The sequence below is a fragment of the Tenrec ecaudatus genome, chromosome X, assembly GCF_050624435.1.
Source record: "Tenrec ecaudatus isolate mTenEca1 chromosome X, mTenEca1.hap1, whole genome shotgun sequence".
Lineage (NCBI taxonomy): Eukaryota > Metazoa > Chordata > Mammalia > Afrosoricida > Tenrecidae > Tenrec > Tenrec ecaudatus.
In genome coordinates this window covers 57,471,849-57,494,993 of record NC_134548.1, presented here as the reverse complement: position 1 = coordinate 57,494,993, position 23,145 = coordinate 57,471,849, and the positions used below count along the sequence as shown (strand labels likewise).

Here is a 23,145-nt window from a genome sequence, read left to right as displayed (position 1 = left end):
GGTGTGCAGAGAATTTGTCTAGTGTTGGGGGTGTTGGACGGGAGGGGGGATGAAGAAGAGCCAAAGAGGTTTGCTGGACTTGGGGTTGAGTAGTTCTGCATAAGCAGAGGGAGGAAGGGTGTGGAGGAAGATGACAAGCTAGTTAGGTGGGAGGAGTTGGGTCTCCTTGCAGTTAAAGGGGCACTGGAAGGGAAGGAGGTGGTAACCAGCCAATGGAGATGACTGAGAGGTTGGGGGCCCGGGGCGATGGAGGCTCAGGTGACGTGCAGGAGAGTATCCCTAAGGACTGAGGGACTGTGGGGTTGGCCAGGTCAGCCTCCAGAATGCAGTGATCCCTTGTAATAAGGAGAGGAGGTTAGCACAAAGAGGAGGACTGCAGGTGCCCTGGGAGTGACACAATCCCAAGGGTAGCTAAGGTGGATAGCTTGGCGGCGGTCGGTCCGGAGAGTGGCCGGAAACTGGTAAGGGTCTCGCCCGGGAGCGCCTTCCAGTGGTAGGACCTGGGCTTCTGGGTCACGTCATTGATGCTCCCATACAGGAGGGCCTGCAGGCTGAAACCTGGAAGGACCATTCTTCCATTCCGGGGCCTGGGCTCGCGCATCACAGGCAGCCCCGCCCCGTGGGCGGAGCCGCGACCAGGCGGCTTGACGTCACCGGTTTGTTGCCGTGGTTACCAGGGCGGGCTCAGAGGTTTCCCGGTCCTGGCCCTTTGCCGTGCCTCTTTTGCCTGCCTGGAACCCGTCCCTTCTGGTGCCTTCACGTCTCTACCCCCGCGCGGCGCCTTTTCAGCCAGGTAAATGAGCCTAAGGGCCTCCGCAGAAACGCGGCGAGCAGGAAGGAGCCTTTCCTCCCTCGTAGCAGTCGCCCGCGGTTTCTCTGGCCTGAAGATGGCAGTGCGGCGCCGCGTGAGAGCCTGCGGCGCGCAGCTGCCCCGCCCGTCGTGCTGGAAAAAAAGCGCGCAGCCGTTTTCTTTAGAGAAGCCCGGTTTCCGCCTGGGCCTTAGCAGCCGGCTGCCCTGAGATTGGCCGAGGCGGCCCCTTGCGGGATTGGCTCACAAAACCTTAGCAACAGGCGCGCTGCCCCTTAGCTGTGCTTTTCAGGCCGCCATTTCTTCCTCTGGGACTGCTGGGGCCTTTAGCAACGGTAGTTCTTCATCCTGAAAACTCTGATCGTTCCCTTTCCTAAAACTTGCCCCGGATTTTGATGTGTGAAGCTCGGCCCCGAGCTGTTGTCCACTGGGAACCGGCAAGCCCCAAACCCCTGTGCTTTGTTAGGGGCCAGAGATCCAGGGCTTTTCTGCAAAGAGTTAAACCGCGCGGTTTACAGAGTGAATCCACGGTTTTATGGAAGTATAGAATAACTTCCAAACACATGACGGGGTCCCTCTCCGGGCTTGAGAAGGACAGCTGCAGCCTAGATGAGCTGCACTTCCCTCCAGGAGGGCAGGAGGGCAGGGCCATTGTTCAGAGGTTGCAGGGTTGGCTATTTGAAATGGCCCTTTCCATTGGGCTGCCTCTGTGGTTCTGCAGATGGTCAGGCAACTTTCTAATGAGCTCCTGGGCGCCTCTTGGGTCTCCCACATATTTCCTTTCCGCTTTTGTCTGGGCCTCTGCTCCAGCCAGCATGCTTCAGAATGATCTTCCAGTCCACTTCTGTGTGCGTCACTGGGGCCTGCCTTGAGGGTTGCGGTGTTTGGAAGGCCTGTTCTCACAGGGTCCTTTGTTCACTTCTTATTTCACAGCGTGCTTTCTTTATCCCCTTAGCCAGCAGGGCAGAAACCCCTGTTCTGTCCCTGCCGTTTATGGACCTGCATGAACACCATTTTCAATATAGAGCTCCATCAGCCCCACCATGAGAAATCTGGAAGCCTGGTAAAGTGCAATCAGGAACACTCGCCTTTTCTCTACTGCAGCAACCCCCCCCCCCAGAGATTAATATTAATTCTATTTTGTGGTATGTTGAATTCATTTAGGTGAGTTTTAAAAGTATTGAGGATAACACCCTGCCTTGAAAAGCAACCCTCAGGTAACAACCGCAACAAGTGGGGGGAGAAGGGTATAAAGAATACGTTCAATATGAACCTGTTGTTAGTTGCCTCCCAGTCATGTCCTGCTCATGACGGCCCCGCGTGTGTGTGTGTGTGTGTGTGTGTGATGTGTACATGCGTGTGTGGGCACACGCGCGCAAGGAGGGATTCCAAAGGTGTGCCTTTTCCAAAGCAGAGCGCCAGCTCTGGCTGGAACTGCCAGTATTCTAGGGTAGTAGTGGAGCGCTTAACTACTTACAGCACCCAGAGGCTCCGAATATGAATTTAGGGGCCCGACTACTGACATGCTAATGCAATTAGCTGGAAGAGGGGTGGTTCAGTGGTAGAATTCTTTCATAAGAGAGACCTTGACTCGAATGGTGGCTGAGGCCTTTCATGCCTGGCCATCACTCCCCTGTCACTCCCCTTGTATGTTGCTTCCATCCTGAGCAAGTTTCAGCAGAGGTTCCAGACAAAGATGAACAGGGGAAAGCAGCCTGGCAACGGTGTACTTCAAAAATCAGCCAGGGAAAACTCTATGGGTCAGCCATGGACCACTGATCCACAAGTGATCGTGGGGTTGGCTCAGGACAGGGCAACATGGGGGTCTTTGTGCATTGGCTGCCCTGAGTCAGAGGCCAACTCAAATACCGTTAGCACCACCAACCGAGGACATGTTCCCTAGAGTGGGCCGGTAGTGCAAACGATTAATGTACTGGGCTGCTGACTGAAAGTTTTGAGGTTTAAGTCCACACAAAGGGGTATGAATGAAAGTCAAAAAAAAGAAAGTGCAGGGACCTAGTTTAGAAAGTCAGCCACTGAAAACCCCATGAGCACAGCTCTACTTTCACATGCTTGGGGTGGTCATGAGTCTGAAGAGACACAGGTGACAAATGGCTAGGGCTTTGTTGTTGTTTTCTTTGTTTTTTTTTTCCTTAGGAAGACATGTAAATGAAGCAAGCAGAACAAAAACAAAACCCTCCCTTCCATTGAGTGTATTCCACCCCTTGACCACTGTTCAGACTCTAGGGACCCTACAGGACAGAGTCGGCCTAACTGCCTGGGGTTCTGAGACTTTGAAAAGGTTTAAGCCTCATCCTTCTCCCACTGAGTGATTGATGGGTTCAGACCCTTGGCCTGTAGTTATCTGCTCAATGTGTAGCCCATTACACTGCCAGGGCTCCTTAAGCAGACCCAGTACGAAGTTAATATGAAGCAAAGGAGCCCTGGTAGTGTTATGGGGTACGTGTAGGGCTCCTCACCACAGGGTTGGCAGTTCAGGTCCCCCTGAGAAGAACGGGGCTCTCAATTCCAATAAAGATTTCCAGCCCCAGAATCCTATATAAGGCCGCTCTGAGTCAGAATCAACACAATGGCAGTGGGGTTGGTTTGGTTTTGTATATTAAGTAATCCTGATCTGTCTGCCTTGTTCTTGCTGCATGTCCTACTATATTCCTGAAGGATCTTGGAACATGCCTCACATACGAGGGGGAGGGGATCTCATACAAAAGAAAAGTTTCATTTTCAGCTACTATACCCACATAATCTGAAATCATTTATACTGGAAATCTCTGTACCATTCAAGAAGCTGTTTGATGTGTGCTAATTTTCACTTTGCCCAGGATCCCATGAGGCACGTGTCTTGGCACTACCAGATCTGCCTATTTTACTAGCTCTTTGTCAGTCTAAGTTGGGGCTGGAGAGACTACTGGTGATTGGGTGGGGGAGGATAGGGGAGGGAGATCAGCTAGGGAGCTCCTGTTCCCAGCCCCCAAATTCCTCCTTTTAATCTTTTGGGGTGTTTTGTTTTGTTTTGGGGGTTGTGTGTGTGTATGTTTGTATTTGTTTTTGCAAAGAAAGCCTTCTTTTCCTTTCTCAAACAGTTTGAAATCCATTTGTTGTGTTTGATCTCTAAGATGATTATTCTCTGTGCTTAAACTCCCAGAGATTAGTGGAAGGTTGGAAAGAAATGAAATTATGGAACTAAGTAGACCCAACCATCCTTTGGAGTACTGCGTATTCAAAGGAATCTCTAAGTCGATGACTCTGGTTTATATCGGGTCGGTTAAGGGGGGTCTACAAGAATTATAATCTCAAAACCTGCAGCCTGATAAGGTACTGAACGTGGACATGGGACTGAACATGCAATCTTCCCAATTCTTACAGACATTTTGAGAGGAACAAAATACCTCGGAGAAGCCTAGAGAAAGAAGCATGAAGAGCAGGTAGGGCCGATTCTTAATCCAGTGCCATCCAAGGGAGAGGCCAATGCAATGATTGGGGTACCCAGGGAGATAGCCTCCGATTCTGGGGCAGGAGCGGCTTGCCTGACTGTCCCTAGGCCTTAGGGGAGAAATTCTCAAATACACCCCTCATCCCTAGTGTCCTAAACGTCTCCTGTCTGTGCAACCCCTTGGGCATGTCTATTCTCTTCACAAGGAAGACCAGAATGCATCCACTGTTGTAAATCAAGAAATGGGCATGTTTGGTCACACATCCGTGGCCGAGCAGCCCAAAGCACAACAAGGACTTGGGGCACTGATAAAATAATTTTGGGACCGAATTCTGCCACTTTCTTTGTTTTCATTTGGGTAGCCAATGGATTTCCCTTCACACGTAGTGTTCTACTGCAGCGCATTCTCACCCCGCTTTCATGATCATGCTAGGAAGAAGGTAGCTTAGGTAACATGCATGATGATCACCTCAAAACTCAAGCTTTCAAGTCAATTCGGACTCACGGAGCCCCATAGGCCGGGAGAGAACCGCTCCTGGGGCTTCCAAAGCCTGCAATTCTTCACGGGAGTGGAGAGCCTCATCCTGCTCCTGAGGAGAGGCTGGTGGTTTCAAACCGCTGGCATTGTGGTTAGCGAGAGCTCCGTCCCTGCGGGCTGTTGCAGTGAAGCCCGAGTACTACTATACAGATGGTTGACAAAAGGAAAAGTTTGTTGGTTGTTTCCCATAAGATCCATGACGCAAAGGAGGCAGACGGTTGCTTCCTCTTCTGCTCTGAGAACAAAGAAAAGAGAGGATATTTATGCATTTGTGGGGGGGAAAGGGAGAGACTTGGGAAATAATCTTGTAGGAAGTTAGGGTGTGTCCGTTCATAAACGCTCTGCCTTCCTTAAGTTACATTCCCCTCCTTTGCCTGCTTGGTGGTCATTCCACTTTGAGTGGCGGCAGCTGTTCTCTGGAACTCCAAAGAACAAGCTTTAATCTGGTTACTCTTTAACAAGCATGCCTATTCTCCTGCCTAAAATCACAAACTAACCCTGTGTTCCCATTTATTTACGACGAGGAAAATGAAAGTACATCCGAAGGTGACCACAAACAAGGTACACTGAAATCATTAAAATCTTAATTCAATGTACCCCACTCTTCATTTATGTTGTTGCGGTTGTTAGGTGCCTTCCCGTCCGTCCAGTCAGTTCTGACTCATAGCAACCCTGTGTTCAACAGAACGAAAGCACTGGCCAGTCCTGTGCTTCTGCCCATTGTTGCAGCCACTCTGTCAGTCCATCTCATGGAGAGCTAAAGCAAGTGGAACAAATGATGAAATCAAAGAGCTGAAAAGACATTTTTAAAGGGCAGGTTGAGAAGAACAAGGGAGGTATTGTACTGATATGGACAATGACCTGAAGTTATAAAGCCCAGCAAAATATGGGTAACCTTGAGGAGAATGGGAATGTGATCGGGAAAACCCAGTCCCTGGAGAAAGACACCGTGCTTGCTAAAGTGGAGCATCAGCAAAAACGAGGAAGCCCCTTGAGGAGGTGGACTCACACGGTAGAATCAAATATAATAACTGTTAGTATCGCTGAGGACTGGGCAGTTTTCTTCCACTGTATATGCGGTTGTGGGCAGTGTTTCCTTCCGTTGTCTATGTGGTTGCTGTGTACCTGAACAGACCGGACACTACAGCCCCCTAACCACACATTGAACCTTCCATTTGACTTAAAACATTTCAACAAGAAACATTTCAACAAGCCCCCTAACCACACATTGAACCTTCCATTTGACTTAAAACATTTCAACAAGAATTTGAACCTTCCATTTGACTTAAAACATTTCAACAAAGCTAAGGCCAGCATGCATGGTGGCTTGGCACTTAGTTCACTGAGGTCTGATACGACTTAAGTGGCGCCATGACAGAACTGCCACAAGTGGAGTGTTTGTTGTTGCCGTTTCAAAGATCATTTTATGGGGGCTCTTACAGCTCTTATCACAATCCAGACGTCAATTGTATCAAGCACATTTGTACATATGTTGCCATCATTATTTTCTAAACATTTACTTTCTATTTGAGCCCTTGGTATCAGCTCTTCTTATTTCCCTCCCTTCCCCCCTCTCACCCTGGTGACCCCTTGATAAATGATAAATTATTATTATTTTCATATCTTTTAAAAAAATGTTTTATTAGCGGCTTATACAACTCTTATCACAATTCATACATACATCAATTGTGTAAAAACCACATCTGTACATTCATTGCCCTCATCATTCTCAAAACATTTGCTCTCCACTTAAGCCCCTGGCACCAGGTCCTCATTTTTCCCCTTCCTCCCTGCTCCCCCTCCCTCATGAGCCCTTTATAATTTATAAATGATTACTTTGTCATATCTTGCGCTGTCCGACATCTCCTTTCCCCACTTTTCTGGTGTCCGTCCCCCAGGGAGGAGGTCACATTGTAGATCCATGTAATCGGTTCCCTCTTTCCAACCCACTCTCCCTCCACCCTCCCAGTATCGCCACTCACACCGCTGGTCCTGTAGGGATCATCCGCCCTGGATTCCCCGTGTTTCCAGTTGCTATTTGTACCAGTGTACATCCTCTGGTCTAGCCAGACTTTCAAGGTAGAATTATTTTCATATCTTACACCGACTGCTGTCTCCCTTTCCCCATGGTTTCTGTTGTTCGTCCCCATGGGGGTGGGAGGTGGGAGGTGGGGAGTAGGGGGTGGCATGTGTGTGATATGTCGATCGATCATTGTGATCAGTCGGTTCCCCTTTCTTCCCTTCCTCTCCCCACTTTCCTCCAACCTCCTGGCATCGCCTCTCCCATTTCTGTTCCTGAGGGCGTCATCTGACCTAGAGTCCTTGTGCCATGGGCTCTTATCGGTAACTGTGTGTAAATGCAAGTAGATAGTTTTAACAAGCATAAGTTCTCTCTCACATTTTAGGAGGCTAGAAGTCCAAATCCGTAGTGCCAGCTCTAGGGGAAGGCTCTCTCTGTCTATCGGGTCTGCCAAAAGGTCTTTGTCTCCTTTCAACATCTGTGGACCAGACATTCATCCCTTGTAGATCTCCTTGTGCCGTGCTAGCAATCTTCCCCTGGATCTAGGAGCCTCACAATACAGGGGCCCTATGTCAAATGGACATACTGCATGCCTGTCTCTTCTGTCTTGGCAGTAGTAGTAGGTCTCCCTCTCTCTCTGCTCACATCCTTTCCTTTGATCTCATGTAAGGTAAAAGATGTTGCTGGCCATCAGCAGGAAAACCCCTCTTGGTGGCATACTGGTTAGCAGTTTGAAACCACCAGCTGCTCCCACGGAGAAAGACAGGGCTTTCTATTCCCACAAGGAGACTTGGAAACTCACAGGAACACTTCTACCCTGTCCTATAAGGCCGCGATTAGTCAGCATCAACTCAATGGCAGAGAGTTTGGTTTTCTGAGGTTGATATAGGAGCAGTACTCTGACAGGATTAAGGGTATTACAACCTACCCTCAATCCTCTTATTGGTTTATCAAGTCAAATCCCATCAGAGGGGCCCATCACATAACTGCCACTTCACACTATTGCCAGAGAGTCCTGGCCTAGCCAAGTTGACATGCATTTGGGGGGACACTTTGTAAGTATGTACTTCAAATAAGGCCCTCCTTCATCAGTGAGCCTTGGAAATGCCAAGTAGTTTGTGCTGTAATCTCATAGGTGAAGTAACCGTGATGTCATAATACATCGCTGATGAAACAATAGTAATTAGTTCCCATGACACAAGAAAGTCCTCTGCAGTGTTGGTCTCTGCAACACTTTGCCAAGGACTTGAACCTTAAATAGGCACTGGCAGCCGCTCCAGTCTAAGAGTTTTTCTGTGGAAGTGGTTAGAATGATGTAACCTGGAATCGTAATTTGGGGGCAGAGTACAATGAGTTTACTTAGGTAAAGCTTATTAACTTAGTCATTAAACTTTCCTGTTCTTTCCACTCACTTTGTTCATGTAAAATCGGGAGACTAAATTTTAGGAAGCAAACTAACAGCTTGGTTTAGAGTTCGTGTGTTTTAATTTTCCTCTCCCTACTTGGGGATGATGCACTTTGGACTTTGTCTCTCTGGGGTCACAGATGGAGATGTGTATTCTCAAACAAGTTCTCAAATTTCTATGTTGCCACTCACTTGCTATTTAAGTGCTTGGTTGGATGACCATTACTCCCGCCCCACTATCTTTGTGATTTATTTTCAGGAAAAGAAGACGAAATGGTAATGAAGATGACAGCCACCAATTGCCCCGGTCCAAAATGAGTAAGAGTGACGTCTATCAGGATTCTCTGGATACAGAGGTAGGAAACAGAGTCCTTCTCTATTCATTGATTGACTAAGCTAAATTATCCAGGCTGTGCCCTGAAGTTAAGAAACTTCCACCAGGTTAATTTCATTTAGCACGTTTTAAAGAATCACACTTGAAAATCTGTTGAGTGCCCCAACACACACACTCCCTCAAATTTTGTTGTTGTCAGAAAATCATAGACCATTGAAAAACCTATCCATAGAATTCCTGTTTAATGATAATTTTGGAAGTACCTTTTGTTCTAGTGATTTACAACCTTTCTTTTTTGTCCATAAGTCATAATATGTTATTGCTTTGGTTTATGTGTCTTTCCAATGGAACCAAAAGGTATAAGAAAGCCTATTTTAAATGTTTTCACTTTTCCACTGTGTTGTTCTGAAAAGGGCTGAAATTTCCAAAAATGTTTGGTTTATTGAAGTTCTACTTAATGTATGGATATTAAAGTGAATTTTTGCATGTTTTCACATAATTTACTTTTCAGTGATCTGGATTTGGTAAATGGTCATCCGTTTCACTGATTTCTGTTTCTGACTTCTAATTTCTCCAGGGATGAAATGCATAGTAGGGGTGGGAAAAAATCTTGTTTTGATTTTTCTTCCTTTTCTTTCTTGTGAGGTTCCCATGAAAGAAAGCACTGAAGCATGGGGAATGGGCTGGAGGTGAGAGGAAGCTAGGCCTTGAAAGAAACTCAAATACTTGGTTCCGCTGCCTTACAAAGAGCTTCACAATTTTATATTATAAATGCCATCTATATTCCAGTTCTTGTTTTTAAATCGTTTTATTGGGGGCTCATACAACTCTTATCACAATCCATACATGACATCCATTGTGTCTAAGACATTTTTGTCTAGTACATTTGTTGCCATCATCATTCTCAAAATGTTTGCTTTCTACTTGAGCCCTTGATATCAGCTCCTCATTTTTCCCCCTTCCTCCCCACGTCCCTTCCCTCTTGAACCTTTGATAATTTATAAATTATTATTATTCTGTCATATCTTACACTGCCCATCATCTCCCTTCACCCACTTTTCTCTTCTCCATGCCCCAGGGAGGAGGTTATGTGTAGATCCTTGTAATCGGTTCCCCATTTCTATCCCACCTTCCCTCCACTCACTCTCCCGGTATCACCACTCTCACCACTGTTCCTGAAGGGATCATCCGTCCTGGATTCTCTGTGTTTCCAGTTCCTATCTGTACCAGTGTGTATCCTCTGGTCTAGCCCGATATGTAAGGTAGAATTGGGATCATGATGGTGAGGGTAGGTGGGAGAAGGAAGCATTGAAGGACTAGGGAAGTTGTGCGTTTCATCCATGCTACCCTGAACTCTGACTGGTTCGTCTCCTCCCCGCGACTCTTCTGTAAGGGGATGTCCAGTTGCCTACAGATGGGCTTTGGGTCTCCACTCTGCACTCCCACTCATTTACAGTGATAGGATATTTTGTCTTTGATGCCTGATACCTGATCCTTTCGACACCTGGTGGTCACACAGGCTGGTGTGCTTTTCCATGTGGGCTTTGTTCCCGATATGATCACTGAAGACAAATGTGTGCCTAAGCAAATGTGGTGAAGAAAGCTGATGGTGCCCGGCTATCCAAAGATATAGCTTCTGGGGTCTTAAAGGCTTGAAGATAAAGAAGCGGCCATCTAGCTCAGAAGCAACAAAGCCTACGTGGGAGAAGCATTCCAGGTCTTTTTTCGAAGATAAGTAATTGATATTCCTTCTCATCTCTTCATAGTTCACTTAACCACTAGTTCTTTCATTAGCCTACTGAGGTTTCTATTCTCCCTTCCTGCCTTAGTTTTTCCTCAAGTTACTGATTCTTTTCTCTCTCCTTACCTCCGAGTTGTGACCTGTATGCACTGCCTGTTTTTTCCATCTCCTTTGTTACAACTAGTCACTAAAACTTGGCTTCCTCCACTGCTATGCTATTTCTCAGGGACCCCTTGAGATCTTCTCAAATTCATTCATCAAGTCCTGACAGTTAAGTTCAGGACTGTCCACTGGACAAGCATTAACGTTGGTGCTTGGCATCAACTTAAGTGTCTCAGTTCTCTTCTTGCAAGGAAAGCTGGACGCCTTTTGGAAGTGGGCTGCTTGCAAAGTGAGGTACCTCCAGGCACACACTGGGGGAGTTAGTTCTGTTAACATGTGAAGTTAAGGATGGAGTTCCTTTGAGCTGAGGCATATGGCAGAGTGAGGTGCCTTTTGGGGCATTCATCGGTGGCACTAAAAGAACTTTGTAATATTGCTTGAGCCGGGCAAAGGACAGGGGACTGGGTAGCTCAGAGGCTGAAGACCAGAGAGAGTTGTTCCTGTAGACATGTCTGAGAAGAGCTGTTCCTGAGCAGAGGATTGCATCCTGAGGAGTTCTAATTCTTAATCATAACCTGTCAACTTCCCTAGTCAACGAGAGTACGCACTGTGGCTGCTATGTGGACATTGCAATGAATTATCAAACCCAGCTGAGAAGTAGCGAGGGATGGTCGGTATGAGAACTGCTAAAGAAGGTTGGAGTGTGAAGGCATGTCTGATCTTCACCTCATAGGACTTGACCTTGGGGTGATGTGAAGTTTGATTGTCCTTCCCTTGGTGAAGTCAGAAGAGGTCAGATGCTGCCTGCAAAGCATTTCGACAGAGATGAAAATCGATTCCTTAGAAAGCATTTGTAGTTCTTCTTGCTTTATTTTTCACACAGTATCTGTAGCTTAAAACAATAAGGAATATCAACTGACAGGAACCAAAGTATTTTAGTGGTCGGTCTCTTATCCAATGTAATAGCCTACTTGATATTTCAATAATAAGAAGTTGACTAGTTTTTACCAGCGGGGAGAATTTTGCCCTCTGAGCCAGGGACATCTTTTCTTGAATTTTCTTCGGTATTAAGCCCTTATGACAATTTCATTGCTATTGCCGATAACCCTGCCACCTGAATTCATTTGGCCATTACTTACCAGGTGACAAATGCATAAATGTCCCACGTGTGTTTGTTTTTAAGTTGTATCTCATTGCTTACTTAATTACTTAAGCGAACTACTGCATTCATTATCAGAAGGGACATTCCATGATCTATCTTAAAGTACAGCACTGTCTATAATAGGATAACATCTATCCATATACAAAGAACTTGAGTCAATACAACAATTATTCAAGTCTCTTCACCACTGACTAAAGCTATTGACAAAGAAATTTAAGAATTCTACTAGCATCTTCGTTCTGTAATTGATCAAACATGCAGTTAAGATGCATTGATAACTTTTGGTGACTGGAATACAAAAGTTGGAAACAAAGAGGTAAGAACAAAGAAGTTGGAGGATATGTTCTTTGTGGGAAACAAAGCTAGAGATCGCATGATTGAATTGTGTAAGACCAATCACTCATTCATAGTAAATACCTTTTTACAACAACACAAACGTTGACTATGTACAGGACTTCCTCGAATGGCATGCATAGAATTCAAGTGGACTCTATGTATCTCTGGGAAAGCCAGCGGGGAAACTCAGGCCAGGGACTGACTGGAACAGACCGTGAGTTTACTCATGTGTACGTACGTTCAAGTTGTAGCTCAAGAAAATTAGAAGTCTACAAGAGCTAACATATGCCTTTGAGTCTATCCCGCCTGAAATTCAAGAACCCCCAAGGAGCAAATCTGACACATTGAACAGTAATGGCAGAAGACCTGATGAGTTGTGAGAGGACATCATGCGCATCATTCGTGAAGAAAGCAAACGGTCATTAAAAAGACAGGAAAGAAAGAGAAGAGCAAAGTGGATGTCAGAAGAGACTCTGAAACATGCTCTTGATCTTAGAGTGGCTAAGGAAAATGGAAGAAAGGATGACGTCAAGAAGCTGAATAGAAAATTCCAAAGGGCAACGGAAGAAGATAAAGTCAAATATTATGATGAAAAAGTACAAAGACCTAAGAGTTAGAAAACCAGAACTTGAGAGCACGCTGACCATACAGAACTCAAGCACAAATTCGAGCCTCAAGTTGGAATATTAAAAAGATCCTATGGGGAAACATTGACTGACGCAGGAAGCATCAGAAGAAGATGGAAAGGATACTGAGAATCACCCGCCAGAAAGAACTGGTCGACATTCAACCATCGTGTGAGGTCGCATATGAGCAGGAGCGCCAGTTGTGCTGAAGGAAGATGTTAAAGCCGCACGGAAAGCATGAGACAAAAACAAGGCTCCAGGAATTGATGGAATGCCAAATGAAATGTTTCAACAAGGCGAAGAAGCGCAGGAAGGACTCACTCGTCTAAGCCAGGAAATTTGGAAGGCATCTACTTGGCCATCTGGCGGGAAGAAATCCATATTTATCCCCATTCCTAAGAAAGGTGACCCAACAAAATGCTCCCATTATACAGCAATGTAATTGATGATCACATTGTGGCAGTTGCATGATCTCGTGTCCATTTGAGAGTATTAAGAGTGAAGGGGTGGAGTCTAGCCTGTCAATCAGGTCACAGCCTGATGATACTTCCTTGTGGGTGTGGATTTCCTATGAGGATTCTAGGAACCTCCTGTCTTTCTCCGGGGAGGCAAGCCACACTCTCCTCTCTCTGCTGCACCTTCCTGATGACAAGCCACGCCGATGGCAGCCAGAGACCTGGAGACGCGTCCACTGCCATTGGCTCCACAAGACTTTGCACCCACCAGCCTGTGATCTTCCTGCATTTTCCACCATTGCATGTGACTGCATGAGTCTGGAGAGTGATTTATAGACTAGTATCAGACTTATGGACTAATATCAGACTTATGAACTTGATCTGGACTGGGCTGGAATGTTTTCTCTATATACAATTACTCTTTGATATACAGCTCTTTCGTATACACATATGAGTGTCCCTGGATTTGTTACTGTAGTCGACCCGGACTAACGCACAAATGCACATAAAAGTTTGCTGAACGTCATCCAACAACAGTTGCTGCAATGCATGCATTGACAGGGAGCTGCCATAAATTCAGGCTAGATTTAGAAGAGGATGTGGAACAAGGGATATCACTGCTGATGTTAGGGTTGAAAGCAGAGAATGCCGGAAAGATGCTAACATGTGTTTTACTGACTACGCGAAAGCATTTGAAGTGGATCATAAAAAAAAAACCACAAAACTGTGGGTAGCCTGGGGAAGAATGGGAACTCCAGAACACTTCATTGTGCTCATGCAGAACTTGTACATGGATCAGAAGGCAGGTGTGCAAACAGAAGAAGGGAACACTGCACGGCTTACAATCAGTACAGGTGTGTGTGTGTCAGGTTGTATCCTTTCACCGTATTCATTTAGTCTATATGCTGAGCAACTAGTCAGAGAACCTTGATTATGTGACGAAAAATATGCCATCAGGATTGGAGGAAATCTCACGAACAATTTGCAGTGTGCACATGACACCATTTTGCTTGCTGAAATTGAAGAGGGGATTTAAGGACGTACTGATGAAGATCAAGGATTGCAGCCTTCAGAACGATTACAACTCAATGTCAAGAAGACCAAAATCTGCCCAACAGAACCAGTGGGTAACATCATGATACATGGAGAAAAGATTGAAGGTATCAAGGATTTTGTCTTGCTTGATTCCACAATCAATGCTCATGGAAGCAGCAGTCAAGAGATCAAAAGATGTGTTGCCTTGGGTAAATCTGCTGCACAAGGCCGCTTTAGAACACTGAAAAGCAAGGATGTTTCTTTGAGGACGAAAGTGAGACTGACCCAAGCCCTGATATTTTCAGTTGCTTCACATGCATGTGAAAGCTGGACATTGGCTGGATAAGAAAGGCCGAAGAAGAATGGATGCATTTGGAGTACGGCGATAAGAGAACAAACCCATACGTCTTGGAGGAAGTACGGCCAGAGTGCTCCTTTAGATGGAAGGCTGGCAAGACCCCGTCTGACACACTGTGGACATATTGTCAGGACAGACCGGTCCCTGGAGGCCAGTCCCTGGAGAAAGACGTCACGCTTGGTAAAGTGGAGGTGCAGTGAAAAGAGGCAGGCCCTCGAGGAGAGAAAATAGCACAATGGCTGCAACAATGGACTCAAGCATGGGAGGATGGCGCAGGACCAGGCAGAATTCCCTTCAGTTGTTCCTAGGGTTGGTAAGAGGGTACTAACAACAACAACAGCAGCAGCAGCATATACATGTGAAAGCTGGACGGTAACTAAGGAACGCCAAAGAACAGCCCATCCATTTGAATTGTGCTGCTGGTGAACAATATTAATAGTGCCATGGAGGCGGGAGGGGGAGAAAGGGGGAACCCATCACAAGGTTGGCTATATAGCCCCCCAGGGGGACAAATAACAGAAAGGTGGGTGAAGGGAGACAAGGCACAGTGTAAGACACGAAATAGCAGTAACAATATAGGGCTGGTCAAGGATTGGCGAGGGTGGGGAAGGGAGGGGGAAAAAGAGGAGCTGATGCCAAGGCTCCAGCAGAACGAAATTGTTTTGGAAATGGTGATGGCAACATATATACAAGTGTGATTAATACAATTGAACGATGGATTGTCACAAGATTTGTAAGAGCCCCCCAATAAAATGATTAACTAAAAAAAATACCGTGGACCGCTAAAAGGACAAGTAAAGCTGTCTTGGAAGGAGGACAGACAGAGTGCTTCTTAGAGGCAAGGATGGCCAGCCTGGCTCTCACGTACTTTGGGCATGTTGTCAGGAGAGACGTGCTTGGTAAAGTAGAGAGGCAGCAAAAGAAATAAGAGCCTTCGATGAGATGGATGGACGCAGTGGCTGCAACGATGGGCCCTAGCATCGGCTCAATTGTGAGGACGGTGCAGGACCAGGCCGTGTTTCATTCTGTTGTGCACAGGGTCGCTAAGTGTCAGAACCAATTCGATGGCATCTCACAACAACAACGACAAGAACGGTTCCCAGAAGCCATCTCATTTCTTAGAGGCATACCTGAAACTACGGCCTGCAGCACTGCCCGAGGTTGCTCTTCCTCTGAGTCCAGCGACTTACTTCTCTGAGGCAGATTCTTGAAAGAAATGATGCAAATGGAGACAAAGGATGTGTGAAGGAAGGCATCCTTTGGCGTTTGATGCCCTGGGTTTTAATCTCCACCCTGCCACGTTCTAGGTATCTGAACGTGGGCACATCAGTGGTCTCAGGTTCCTCATTTGTAAATTGGGGCTATTCATCCAAACTTACTTTACAGGGCTGTTGTGAGGTTAGAATGAAATCTCCTAAGTGGGTGTGCTTGGTAGACTATGAAGCCAAGCATAGAGTCTGGTGCTGTTATTCTCCAGACCGAATAGAAGGGAGAAAAAAAATATATATATATATATGTACACACACACACACACAGTAATCACAGAGCAGTGATCCCATTTCTGTTGTCTTCTTTGCAGTTTTCCAGCAATAATTATGACAGGAGCAGCGGCAGTGTGAATTACCAGGATCCAGCAAGAAGACCAGAGAGCAGTTTAAACCAGATCGTTGCTGAGCCCATCCCTAACAGCCCTCGGTTCATCTGTGAGGAGGCTGACGTGTGCCAAGGCTCCTATGTGCACATCAACCAGATCTTGAAGGAAGCGCACTTTTACAGCTTACAGCAGCGAGGACATTCTTTTCCGAGAATGTGAACTAGGAGCTCCTTATTGCAAACGAAAATTTGATCGAAAAGTAATTGTGCATAACACACAAAAGTCTGTTGGTTTTTCAGCATCTATTTTAAACGACAAGTTAGTGAACAGTTATTTCTAGGTGGTTTTGCTTCACTGTTGCAAGGCCAAAGGGACTTTGAAGCATTTTGACGGCATTATTTTTAGGGTGGGTGTCGAATCCATGTCAAGGCAGCAGTGCAAGGGAGTTTCCTCTGTGTGTTCCTCCATAGTGTGTTCACATCACCTTTCATTACAGATGTGTCCGTTAGAAATTCTACGTCATGTCAAAAGGTCTTTCAGTATGTATATGGAGGTGGGGGTCCTTCCTTGTAAAAAAAAAACATTCAGTAGGCCAATAAAGACTATGAAGTTTTCATAGAAACCCAAACAAAAAGACGGCACATAGTTGAATTTTCCTTAGCTCAGCAAGCTTCCTTGGGTCTAGTCCTGCAAATGAACCGTGGCACTGCCTCTCGGGAAGCAGATGTTCTGTTAGCAGTGCTTTCTCCTTGTCACAGCCCTCCCTGGGGGGTGGAAATGCTTAACCCTCTTTTCTGCTAACCTAAAGGTGGAGGTTCCAGTCCTCCACAGGTGCCTTGGAAGAAAGACCTCAAGGTCTGCTTCTGAAAATTAGCCATTGAAGTCTCCATGGAACACTGTTCTGCTCTGACACAAATGGGGACACCAGGGGTCAGAGGAGTTTCAAAGAGCAGCTGGTGCCCATAGGTATAGATCCCATTAGATTATGTAAGCAAATCGCTATAGAACTGTTTTCAGCTTTTGTGTTTCCCGCCTCCATCATTAATTCTCCAAAATGTGCATTTCTGACTTAGTAGGATACACTGCACTGTCCAGTGAGACAAGACGTGCATAACTGAACTGCAAACTTGTCGTGGTGGGAGCTTTTGGGATCCCATTTACAAGTCTACCTATTCGGTATACAGTAAATCTGACACCGTGTGAGCTCTTCTAACTGGTGCCTGAGGGATACGAGTATGAGGGGGCTTCAGAAAGCTTGTGGCGGAAATGCTACTTTTTAATTCCACATCTCCATGAACTTTAAAAAGCCACCTTGTATTTGAAAACTGAGTAAAATCACCATCCTCTTTATGCTTCAAGAACTCTTCCAGGTAGTTTCTGTCATTGAACCTACAAAGATCAGTAGAGGTTAGAAAGAGTCAGCCGAGGTGTCTTTAGAAGGAATAATAAGTACCCATGTTATTAATCAGACTAAAAAAAACACCCAAATTTGAATGGTGACTGTACCTCAGTGATACACTGTATGACAGAGCGCAGTGTATCAGACCCTCTGCCCTGGAGAATGGCAGATACAACCTGCCACTACACGTAAAAGTTTCTGCGCATGCCCTTTCCGCAATACTTGGACACCCACATAGCAGAAACAAGCAGACCTAAGAAACACAGCTTGCTGCTATAGAAAAAGGCCTTCACCACTTACCAAGACTTGATCATGAGGTGTCGATGGGATCAGGGATCAGGCATCAAAGACCCCGAACAAAAAATCTTATCAATGTCAACGAGGGGGCGTGCGGAGTGGAGACCCAAAGCCCATCTGTAGACAATTGGACATCCCCTTACAGAAGGGTCACAAGGAAGAGACAAACCAGACGGTGCGGCACAGCACCGATGCAACATATAACTTTCCTCTAGTTCTTTAGTGCTGCTGCTCCTCCACCCACTATCATGACCCCAAATCTAGCGTACAGATGCGGCTCAACCAGAGCATGTACGCTGGTGCCGATAAGAGCTGCAAACAAGGGGCATCTAGGACAGGTAAACCCCTCAGGACCAATAATGAGAGTAGCGATACCAGGAGGCCAAGGGGAAGGTTGGGGGAGAAAGAGAACTGATAACATATAACCCCCTAAGACATGAAAAATAAAATGATAACTTTTCAAAGGTTCATGAGGAAGGGAAGGAGGGAGGAAGGGAAGGGGAGGGGGGCGAGAGAAATGAGCTGATACCAAGAGTTCAAGTAGAAAGAAAACGTTTTGAAAATGATGATGGCAACATATGTACAAATGTCCTGGACACGATGGATGGATGGATGTATAGCTTGTGGTAAGAGTTGTAAGAGTCCCCAATAAAATGATTTTTAAAAAAAGACTTAAGGAAATAGAATGCCAGAAAGAAGGGTTATGTTAAAGAATTGCTCTACCAGTTTGTCTTGGAGTTCAACAATGAGCCTGAAATTTGCAGTTTTTACAGAGAATATTGTTTTCTCATTTTTATATTGGGCTTGTGGGGTGCCTTGATTTCCAGGCTGTCACGCTGACCCCCAGGGGAGGGGATCTAGCTTATCAGAGAGGTTGTTTTCTTGGCCAACTGGGACCCGGGGCTATGCCTACTGGCTTATGCTCTGCCACATCGCTCTCTGATTCCGGTAAATTTCCTGATGAGTTCCCTCAGCCACGTGTAGGGCCCCAGGACAGGCAGGACCTCCCCAGCTCCCCCCATTGGCCTTGTAGAGTTGCCCTAGCTTGTGCCGAGACCGCTGAGGCCCCAATAGCTCAGAGTTTGTCCCCCACCCCTCTGGCAGCTCGAATTGAATGAAATTAAATTGGGCCTCTGGGTTTGTGCTCAGTGAGCTATTCTGAAACTGAGGCTTGCTCCAGAAGCTCTCTGTTATTGTGGAAAGCTGTCACTTTTGCATAATTAATGGCCTTTTGCCTATGTGACTTTAGTCTATTTGTGATGCACACCAGAAAATATTCCCGTACCCACTTATCCTGAGGTTCACTATGATTCTGAGCAGGGTAGGTTAAAGATACAGCAGTTTCCCCTATGGGGTACTTTTCATTCATCACATGCAAACATCCTAGTACCTTTTTAAAAAAAATCATTTTATTAGGTGTTCTACAACTCTTATCACAATCTATACATATTCCAATTGTGTACAGCACATTAGCACATGTGTTGTCATCATCACTCTCAGAACACCTGCTTTCTACTTGAGTCCTTGGTATCAGCCCTTCATTTTCCCCTCCCTCCCCGCTTCCCCTGCCCCCTGAACCCTTGATAATTATATATTATTATTTTGTTATATCGTACACTCTCCTACGTCTCTCTCACCCACTTCTCCGTCCTCCAGGGAGGAGGTTATATGTAGACCTTGTAATCTTGCCTGTTTCTCCCTCACAGTCCCTCCACCCTCCTGATATCGTCACTCTCACCATTGATCCTGAGGGGATCATTTTTCCTGAATTTCCTGTATTTCCAATTCCTATCTGTGCCATGTACATCTTCTGGTCCAGCCGGAAATGTCAGGTCGAATTGAGATGATAGTGGGCGGGGAAGGAAGCATTCAAGAACTAGAGGAATATTGTATATTTCATCATTGCTACACTGCACTCAGAATGGCTCATCTCCTCCTGGCAGCCCTTCTGCAAGGGGATGTCTAATTTCCCACGGATGGGCCCTGGGTCCCCTCTCCACACTCCCCCTTATTCATAGTGCTATGTTTTTTGGTGGGTTGTTTTTTTTTTTGTCTCTGATGCCTGATACCTGATCCCTTCGACGCCTTGTGATATCACAGGCTAGTGTGCTTCTTCCATGTGGGCTTTGTTGGTTCTCGGTTAGATGGCTCCTTGTTTATCTTCCAGCCTATTCCTAACACCTTTGAGCGCTAGTTATTCCTCTAAGTCTGTCCCAGTATGACCATTACATCCTTCCAGGTTAAATCACAGACTAGGGTGAGGTGCTGGAAGTGTTCTATGTACTGTTCGAGTTTCTTAGAGTAACTTCCCAAGTCATTTTTAATTTGCTTGAGTTCAATTAGAGTAAGAGGCTTGTAAACTGCCTGGGGACCAAGTTCCCCTGCTGCCTCTACTATGGGTAGAATGATCAGGGCTGTTTCAGTGCTGGAGGAATAGTTGCCCCTAAATCTGGGGTCCCTCAGGGGGTCCTGGGTGCACTGGGAACTAAGGTCTTGACTGCTCCTCAAAAGGAAAAATGCTCTAACATATAGGATCTCTGCCCAATTCCCCACCATTCCAAAAAATGTTCTAGCTGAATCAGGCTTGGAAGGGAAAGTGTACCATCCTCTGGCCACGATTCTCCTTTGTCTAAAAGATATTGTGGCCAAATAGAGTTGCACAATGATATCAGCTTCTGTTTGTCCAGCCTCTCTGGATCAAATCTATCCCAATTGGACAGGATACATCTGAGTCATGGCAACAAATTATGTTAGATCTATCAGGGTGGGTGGGGGACATGGGAGAGGAGGTGGCGGGGGGAGGGAAGCAACGAACAAATAATGACAGAGACAGGGGAACAGTAAGGGATCTAAAATTGATGGTGAGGAATTGGTGTAGCATTTCTTGTCATGTGTGATCAATTGAAATTCACCTGAGAGGAATTACGGAGAGTTGAATGATGGGCAAACATGATAGTGGGATAGGAGAAAGAAAAAGAGGAAAGAATAAGAAAATAAAAATTATATGTAGAGCTGTAAATTATATATGCAAATATATAAAGATAGGTGTGTTGGTGTGTGTGTATACACACACACACACACACAGAGGAAGCACATGGACTTTGGGCCTCTACTTAAATCTTATCTCAGTACAAGAACAGTTTTTTTCTAATAATGTGGCAATATATGATAACCCACTTCCTGACATGATTGTTGAAGACAAAATGGGTGCATAAGCAAATGTGGTGAAGGAAACTGATGGTGCTCAGCTATTAAAAGATATGGCATCTGTTGTCTTAGAGGCTTGAATTTAAACTAGCAGCTATCATGGAAGCAACAAAGCTCATATGGAAGAAGCACACCAGCCTGTGTGATCATGAGGTGTCAACATGAATACATATCAGAATTTCAAAAATAAGCAATCAAATTGATGTGAAGGAGTGTAGACAAAGTGTAGACCCAAAGCTCTCCTGTAAGATAATTGCACAGTCCCTCACAGAGGAACCACATGAAAGGGATGATATATCCAAGGTGCAGTATAGAATTGATGAACCACACAATAATTCTCTAGTTCTTCAATATTTCCTCCATCTACTATGATGGTCTTTCTTTTACCTCTTTAGTTTTGTGAGACCTGTGTATATTCATTTGTATAATTTAAGGCACTCAATGAATGAAATCCAAGATAGAGAAACCCTTCAAAATAGAAATGGGAGTAATGATTCCCTGAGAGTACAGGAAGAGGGGAGAAGAGGGGAGAAGGGGAAACCGATAGCAATGATGACAGTGGGGAACTAATAACAGAATTGCAGGTGAATAGATACATTGTAAGGTGTAAGATATGGCAATAAAAATAATATAATAGACTCGCCCAAACGGTGGGGCCGGGAGGGGCAGGACGTGTCTTTGGTGAGGCTGGAGGACCTTGCGCGTGGGGAGGGGGTAGCAGCCCTGGGAGCGACGCTCGTGGGGGCGGGGGCGGCCGCGGGGGGAGGGGCGGGCGTGCGAACTAAAAAATATATATATAATAATGGCTCCTGGGGGGATGGGGGAAGGGAGGGGAAAAGGGAGCTGATATCAAAGAGTTCAAGAAGAAAGAAAATGTTTTGAAGATGATTGTGGCAGCAATTATATAATTATGCTTGATCTAAATGAATTATGGATTGTTATAATATCTTTAAGAGCTCCCAATAAATTTGGGGGTGAGGATAGGCATGAATAGAAAAAAAATTGATTCCACATCATGTAACTGACAAAACCTTATACATACTAAAGGAAACAACTACGGCAGGATGTGTGTGTCTAGCCTGTGTGATCCGAAGATAACAATAACAAAATACAAATATGATCAAGGGGAAAATATCAGAGTTTAAATTGTGAACACCTGATTGGTAGAAGGCTGTGGAGGACAGTGGGAGCTCCGGCTGCCAGACCAGAAAATTGGGAGGTACGGTGACGGAGACTGGGAGGCGAGGTACTAAAATTAGAATCAGGGTACTAGGGCCTGTCCTGAACCACACTTTCTTTGACTTTCACTCACAAAGTGAACCGAGAACTCACTGAAAAGCTTTGGGTTGGGTGTGCTGTGTTCGTGGACTCCGGACCAAGCAGCTGCCAGCACCCTAGTCCGGTAGCGAGTAGCGATTTCCGCAGGCTGACTTCTAAAAGGGGTCACAATCCAGACTCGAGGAGAACTTCTGAGCTAGCACCGGACGCCACACCAGAGCTCACCCGGCTGTTAGCTGCTATGGGCTCTAGATGAGAGTCTGCGTTGGTGCGAGTTGGCCATAGGTTTAGAGCAATTGAAAAGCCATCAGGAAGTTTACCCAAGTCAGGTCGCAGTGTGGCAGAGCATAAGCAGGTAGGCATAGCCTCGGGGTTGAATTCAGTTCCAGTTGGCCCAGAAGAAAACAGCCTCTCTGAAAAGCTAGATCTCCTCCGCTGGGGGTCAGAGTAAAAGCCCCCAAAACAGGGGAATCCATAAGACCCAAATATTTTCTCAGTAAAACTACAAAAGGCAGGCTCATTGTTTAACTCGAAGACAAAGTGGCATAAGAAGTCCTTTAATATACACTGCCATAATAAGGGAGCCAGTGCTAAGGAATGGCAGAAGTTAGTTACAGAGCCGAGACTCTTTCTACACAACAGAGAGCTTCTGGAGCAAGCCTCAGTTTCAGAATAGCTCACTGAGCACAAACCAGGAGGCCCAATTTAATTTCATTCAATTCGAGCTGCCAGAGGGGTGGGGGACAAACTCTGAGCTATTGGGGCCTCAGCGGTCTCGGCACAAGCTAGGGCAACTCTACAAGGCCAATGGGGGGAGCTGGGGAGGTCCTGCCTGTCCTCCGGTGGCTGGGGATGCCCTGCCTGTCCTGGGGCCCTACACGTGGCTGAGGGAACTCATCAGGAAATTTACCGGAATCAGAGAGCGATGTGGCAGAGCATAAGCCAGTAGGCATAGCCCCGGGTCCCAGTTGGCCAAGAAAACAACCTCTCTGATAAGCT

General features: G+C 45.9%; 1 protein-coding gene across 3 annotated transcripts; it reads left to right on the top strand.

The window, feature by feature from the left end:
- Positions 1 to 668: 668 nt before the first annotated feature.
- LOC142434489 (protein VCF1-like) lies at positions 669 to 18,105 on the top strand. Of its 3 annotated transcripts, XM_075539197.1 has the most exons (6): positions 671 to 793; positions 1,764 to 1,871; positions 1,973 to 2,025; positions 4,193 to 4,251; positions 8,482 to 8,578; positions 15,951 to 18,105. In XM_075539197.1, exons 4-6 carry the CDS (start codon positions 4,241 to 4,243, stop codon positions 16,182 to 16,184), a joined length of 342 nt encoding a protein of 113 aa, XP_075395312.1. In that variant the 5' UTR covers positions 671 to 793; positions 1,764 to 1,871; positions 1,973 to 2,025; positions 4,193 to 4,240; the 3' UTR covers positions 16,185 to 18,105. The 3 variants fall into 3 exon arrangements, with proteins under 3 accessions (XP_075395314.1, XP_075395312.1, XP_075395313.1); XM_075539198.1 differs by lacking the exon at positions 1,973 to 2,025; XM_075539199.1 differs by lacking the exons at positions 1,764 to 1,871; positions 1,973 to 2,025 and having other exon boundaries at positions 669 to 793.
- The last annotated feature ends 5,040 nt before the right edge of the window (positions 18,106 to 23,145 follow it).